The sequence below is a fragment of the Podarcis tiliguerta genome (assembly GCF_965153285.1).
Source record: "Podarcis tiliguerta genome assembly, chromosome: 14".
Taxonomy (NCBI): Eukaryota; Metazoa; Chordata; class Lepidosauria; order Squamata; family Lacertidae; genus Podarcis; species Podarcis tiliguerta.
In genome coordinates this window covers 49,397,370-49,403,606 of record NC_139547.1, presented here as the reverse complement: position 1 = coordinate 49,403,606, position 6,237 = coordinate 49,397,370, and the positions used below count along the sequence as shown (strand labels likewise).

At 48.6% G+C, this 6,237-nt stretch overlaps 1 protein-coding gene across 1 annotated transcript; it reads left to right on the top strand.

The window, feature by feature from the left end:
• Positions 1–479: 479 nt before the first annotated feature.
• PSMG3 (proteasome assembly chaperone 3) lies at positions 480–4,138 on the top strand. The gene is made up of 3 exons (XM_083413849.1): positions 480–841; positions 2,051–2,281; positions 3,720–4,138. The coding sequence occupies exons 2-3, from the start codon at positions 2,066–2,068 to the stop codon at positions 3,870–3,872; spliced, it is 369 nt and encodes a 122-aa protein (XP_083269975.1). The 5' UTR covers positions 480–841; positions 2,051–2,065; the 3' UTR covers positions 3,873–4,138.
• Positions 4,139–6,237: the final 2,099 nt, after the last annotated feature.

Genomic DNA, 6,237 nt, shown 5'->3' with positions numbered 1-6,237 from the left:
TGCAGGCTCCCTCGGCCAATAAAGCGAGATGACCACTGCAACCCCAGAGTCGGTCACAACTGGACCTAAAGGTCAGGGGTCCCTTTACCTTTACGTGCTATACGGTAATTTATGGACCTAATAGGTCCATATACACAACACAAAAGACTATTGCTGTATGTAGGTTTTATTTTATTTTTTATCTTATATTTTGGAAATGTACATCCAGGGTTTTTCCCCCTTTAAATTCTTTTGGGACCACCAAAAGAGTGGGGCCCTAACCTATAGCTTGTTTAGCTTATTATACGTAAATCCGGCACTGCCTCTGGGGGAAAGGCGAGTGCAAATGAACCGAACACTAATGAGACGCCAGACCACGAGAAAAGCGAAGCGAAGCGAGCCCCGCTCCACACAGTTTGCGCGTTGCGCGGATCCGAGAGGGCGTTTTGGACATGCTCAGAGGCTCCCTCGCCCTCCTCGGCTTCGGCTCCGCCCAGGAGGGGGAGGAGAAAGGCGATCCGAAGAAGAGGAGGAGGAGGAGGCGGCGCCGGAGAAAGAGCGAGGGAGGCGGGTTTCCGCTGCGTAAAGAGAAGCACGGCCGGCGCGGCGGAGGGTGCGCATCGGAGGCGGAGCGGACTCGGTCTCGTTTCCCTTCCCGGCTTCCCTCGCCTTACCAGCCCGGGCTGCGCAGGAGAAGCCTCGGTGTGCGGCCCCGATCGCAGGGACGAGGCCGCGCGGCGCTCCCGGAGCGGGAGAGTCCGGCGCGAGTCCACCGGCTGCGTCCCGGGGCGCGCTCGGCCGCCCCCTCGCCAGCTCTCCAGAGGCGCACGCGTTTGGCCAACCCCCGCCCCCCAAATCCTAGGTAGGTGCAACGGCAAAAAAGCAAATCTGCAAAACAGTCCGCGGGTTGGCGTTGCAAATGGCTAAAATCCCGGGCCGTCATTGTGTAATTCTGTAATTGTCTAAGAAGGCGCAACCTCCTGGAGGAAAAGGGAAGAAGCGGCTCTCCAAAACAGCGCTCCGCCCCCTCCCCGACCCACCCGCTGCTTGGCAAACTGCTAGGATTAACTCCGCAGATGCTAAAATTCTAAATAGGCGGTAAAAAGAAAAGCAGCAACTCCTCCTTCCAGTTTGCCTTGCAAACTATAAAGGTGGTTGTGAGAAAGCTCTACTCCGGTGTAGCCAGCGCACAGGATCCGGCCTTCTTTCCCTACCAGTCGCACTTGGAATCATTGTCCGGGCTGGAAGGTCCCAACAGATAGTTGTCTTTCCTTGACATCTGATGGGAGGGCGTTCCACAGGGCGGGCACCACCACCGAGAAGGCCCTCTGCCTGGTTCCCTGTAACTTCGCTTCTTGCAGGGAGGCAACCTCCAGAAGGCCCTCGGAGCTGGATGATGGGGGTGGAGATGCTCCTTCAGGTCTACTGGGCCAAGGCCGTTTAGGGCTTCAAAGGTCAGCACCAACACTTTGAATTGTGCTCGGAAACATACTGGGAGCCAATGTAGGTCTTTGTTGTGTGGTCTCGGCAGCCGCCCCCAGTCACCAGTCTAGCTGCTGCATTCTGGATTAGTTGCAGTTTCCAAGTCACCTTCAAAGGCAGTCCCACGTAGAGCTCATGGCAGTAGTCCAAGCGGGAGATAACCAGAGCATGCACCACCAGAGCTGGACCTCCGTGTCCAGGCTGAGCGATGGGGGTGGAGACGCTCCTTCAGGTATACTGGGCCAAGGCCATTTAGGGCTTTAAAGGTCAGCACCAACACTCTGAATGTCAGGCACCATCTGGGCATCGCATTTTGCACCTGGCTAATTTCGAATGCTGCTAATAGTAGCCCCTTGAACCTGGCCCGGTAGGAAGTCAGCAGCCAGTGCTGATCTTTGAGCAGAAGTATTAAATGCTCACGGGGTCTTACTCCTGCCAGCAATCTTCCTGCAGCATTTTACACTTATCTGCAGCTTCTGGGTTAAGCTCAAGGGAAGCCCCACGTCAGGTGTGCAGTCGGCTGCTTGTTCCCTGCCGGTTGTGATGTCCGAGCAAAATAACGTTCCCTTGTGGGTTTTGTTTTTGCCAGTTGAAAGCTATCGCCATGGCCGCAAGATCCATTGTGGACTCCAAGCAGGCTGAGGAGGTGGTGCAGGGCATCCCGACCGAGGTGGTGTGCACAGCCTTCGCCAACACCATCCTGGTGGTGGTGACCCAGTACGGGAAGATGGGGACCCTCGTCTCGGTGGAGCCAAACGTGGTGGCTGACGGCATCAGCAGCCCTTTGCTCACCACAAAAGTCCTGCTTGGCAAAGATGAGGTTTGTTCATTCGGTCTCCTAGCTGAAATCTGCTAGACCACATGGAGATGTCTGGATACCAGTTTAGCAACTGACATCTCCATCTGGCAGCCTGGCGTGGCTGCGATTTTGTGCCCATCAGCTGGTCTGCGGGGCAGCACGGCGCCAACAGACACAACTCTTTTGGTGCCCTGCAAATCAGCTGGCTCGCACAGCACCCACAGAGGCAAGTCTCTTGCTGCTGCGCTGCCCCGCAGACCATTTGCTTTGTAATCTTGTAAGGGAAAAAAGTACCTAGGCATATCGCTGTGGGGACCGTAACCTCTGTGGCGATCACACAGGGTCCCTGGACGTTTAACGGTCTATTGATCCCTGTGCCACCACTGTGCTCACTTCCCTGCTGCCACCAACCAGTTACTCTCTGGTAAAACACTGAGTCCAGTCAGTTGTTAAAAGTGAACCAAAAAAACAAGCTTATTTTACATACAGTAACAAGTTTATGGTTTCTCCGATAATATTCCTGTCAGTATCTTAACCTTAGTTTCTTTACCAGCCTATAACTTCCTAATACCTTCTGACTGATGATCTCAACTGTTTGACTGACTCCTCTTAACAAATTCTCTCACACAAGACTAGCCCAACCCACAGGCTTCTCTTCTCTGTCTCTTCTAACTACAGACTGTCTTCCCAACAACTCTAACTAAAAAACCCTCTGTGCTTAAACCTTATACACAGTTAACTCTGCCCCCTGGGTTCCCATCAGTTAGACTTTTTACAATTACCGTATTTTTTGCCGTATAGGGCGCACCGGCCCATAGGGCGCACCTAGTTTTCAGGGGGGGGAATCAAGGAAAAAAATACGCAGCCTGTGCGCTACTCCAAGACCTTCTCCCTGCTTTTGCGGGAGGTGGCGGAATTCCCCCACCTCCCGCAAAAGCCCACAGGAGCCATGCACGACTCCTGCGGGCTTTTCGACCAGGAGGGAGAAGGGAGAAGGGACTGAAACGGCCAGTCAGTCCCTTCTCCCTCCTCGGGGAAAAGCCCCCAAGAGGGGCGCGCTCTTCAAAGGGTGTGCAGCTCCTGCAGGCTTTTCTACGAGGTGGGGGAATTCCCTCACCTCGTAGAAAAGCCCATAGAAGCTGCACAGACTTTAAAGAGTGCAGCCTTAAAGAGCAGACTCTCCTGGCTTCAGCGAAAGCAACTCGAAGCCTCCAGAGCACAGGCTTCCGAGGCTTTGCGTTGCTATCGCTGAAGCCAAGGAGCCTGCTTTCGCCCCGTAGGATGCACACACATTTCCCCTTCATTTTTGGAGGGGGGAAAGTGCGTCCTATAGACCTATAGTAGTTAACCCTTTCCCTATGAACCCAGTATGATGTCAGACACCTAGGGTGGCAAACGCCACAGTGTCATTTGACTCCTAGAATTTATATCTCTGTTTCTAACATGGGTTGATTTGCAGCCCCTCGTCCACATCTGTGCAAAACATCTGGCGACATCGGTCTCTCAGGAAGCTGGGAACAAGCCGGTTCTCCTGGCGTTGGCCTTGAAGGACAAAAGCGTCGAAGGGATACGGATCCTGCAAGAGGTGATTGGCCGATGCCGGGTGTGGTGAGGTCCGACCTGCAGTGCGGAAGACGTCGACTCGCCGGGACTGTTTTTCTTTCCTCACTTGAGGTATTTACCTCTTTTCGATGGACCTTGCCTTGGAGGTGCCTTTCGTGCAGAGACAATAGTTGTTGTTGTTTTAAAAAATTCAATATAGCAGACCAAATAAGCAGGACATCAACATTGCAAAAGGTTTGCGTTCGACACGGCCATCTTGCGTTCCTGATCTGCGATGAGCGAGTCGGTTGCAGCTCAATAAATTACCTCTACAAAGATGCATTTCAAAGCTCGTCTGTTCTTGCTGGGCCTGTTAGAGACTTTTGTGAGAAAGAAGCCGAAATGGCTTTTTTTAATTGTTATTTGCGAAACGTGTATGCCGCCTCCCGCCTCAAGATCGCAGGGTGGTTCACAACATTAAAAAAAATACAATATGGGAAAACACAAAATAAATAATAAAACAGACCAATAACCCCCATACCATAACAAACTCTCTTCCCCCTTAGCTGCCAAAATAGATCGTCCTCTCAAGAAGTCTTTCATCTCACTTTTCAGGGGGCTATATATGTATATGTAAATGTATATAGTTTTTCAAATTACAGTTTTACAATCGCATATCCAACATACAACAAAAACAAGATTCCAAAGAATATCCTGGACTTCCTTTTTGTGCGTCCTATTATTAATCATTTCCTCTTGCATCTTTTACAATAATCCATATCTTTTACATCTCCATTATATCCAAAATTCACCGTTAAACTACAAGTGTTATTCCAATCCTACTAACAGTTTTAACTGTTTACAGTGGTTTTTAAGATAATTTTTTTTAAATTTCCCATTCTTTCTTGAAATTTTGGTCTTCCTGATTTCTGATTCTTCCGGTCATTTTGGCCATTTCAGCACAATCTATCAACTTAATCTGCCATTTTTCTCTGGTCGGGACTTTATCTTCTAATAATTTTTTAATATAATTTTTTAGTTGAGAGCCAGATGGGCACTTAAGGCCACAATCCTAAATACACTTACCTGAGAGTAGATTTCCACTGAGTTCAGATGAATTTGCTTATGAGTCAGTGTGCCTAAGATTGCTATTCCAACCCATCCAGTCAAAATGGATGTTTTTGAAAGTACTTACAAACCATCTAATTTTTAATTTTATTCCTTATCAAATATGTGAGTTGCATTTTTGCCACAACAACTCGAAGCAAAAGACAAACACGTTTTTTTAAAGTTGGTATCAAATTCCAGTTACATATTGGGCAGGAAAGAGTTATATTCCAGTTATATTCCAGTTATATATTGGGCAGGAAAGAGTTTGTAAGGTGAAAGGGTGCTGAAGAACTTGGACCGCATCCAGACATTTTTTGAAGCTCTATGATATCACTTTAAACAGTCATGGCTTCCCTCAAAGAATGCTGGGAGCTGTAGTTTGTTCAGGGTGCTGAGAGGTGTTAAGAGATTCCGTTATTCCCCTCCCAGAGCTACAATTGCCAACGTAGTTTAACAATGAATCACTCTTCCCAGGGAACTCTGGGAATGGTCAATATGGGGAATAGGGGTCTTCTAGTAACTCTCTTAACAAAGTGCAACCTCTGTCAGTCAACATTCTGTGGCCTTTGGATTGTTTTGGAGTTCTTGCCCTTAAGCATTTTGTGTGTGTGTGTGTGTTCCTGCAATATCTGGATTTCCTCCTTTTTTTTGCATGAGTGGTGATGATTTGGGGACATAAGGAATGGCGCTCACACTCTAGACATTGGAAATACAGTGGTGCCCCGCAAGACGAATGCCTCGCAAGACGGAAAACCCGCTAGACGAAAGGGTTTTCCATTTTTCGATGTGCTTCGCAGGACAAATTTCCCTATGGGCTTGCTTCGCAAGACGAAAATGTCTTGCGAGTCTTGAGATATTTTTTTTGCTCCCCACCCCCTTTTTCTAAGCCGCTAAACCGCTAATAGCCTTTTAGCAGCTAATCCGCTAAGCCTTTAATAGCCGCTAAACCGCTAATAGCACTAAGCCGCTAATAGGGTTGCTTCGCAAGACGAAAAAACCGCTGGACTAAGAGACTCGCAGAACGAATTAATTTCGTCTTGCGGGGCACCACTGTAGAGGGAATAATACAGTGGTACCTTGATTCTCAAACTTAATCCATTCCGGAAGTCCGTTCCAAAACCAAAACTTTTCAAAACCAAGGCACGCTTTCCTTTAGAAAGTAATGCAAAATGGATTAATCCGATCCAGACGTTTAAAAACAACTATCTAACGAGACCATTGATCCATAAAATGAAAGCAATAAACAATGTACTGCAGTCACACAATCAATCAATCAGTCAGTCAGTAGCTGAACTGGGTTCCACACAGTCACAAAAACAAAACAA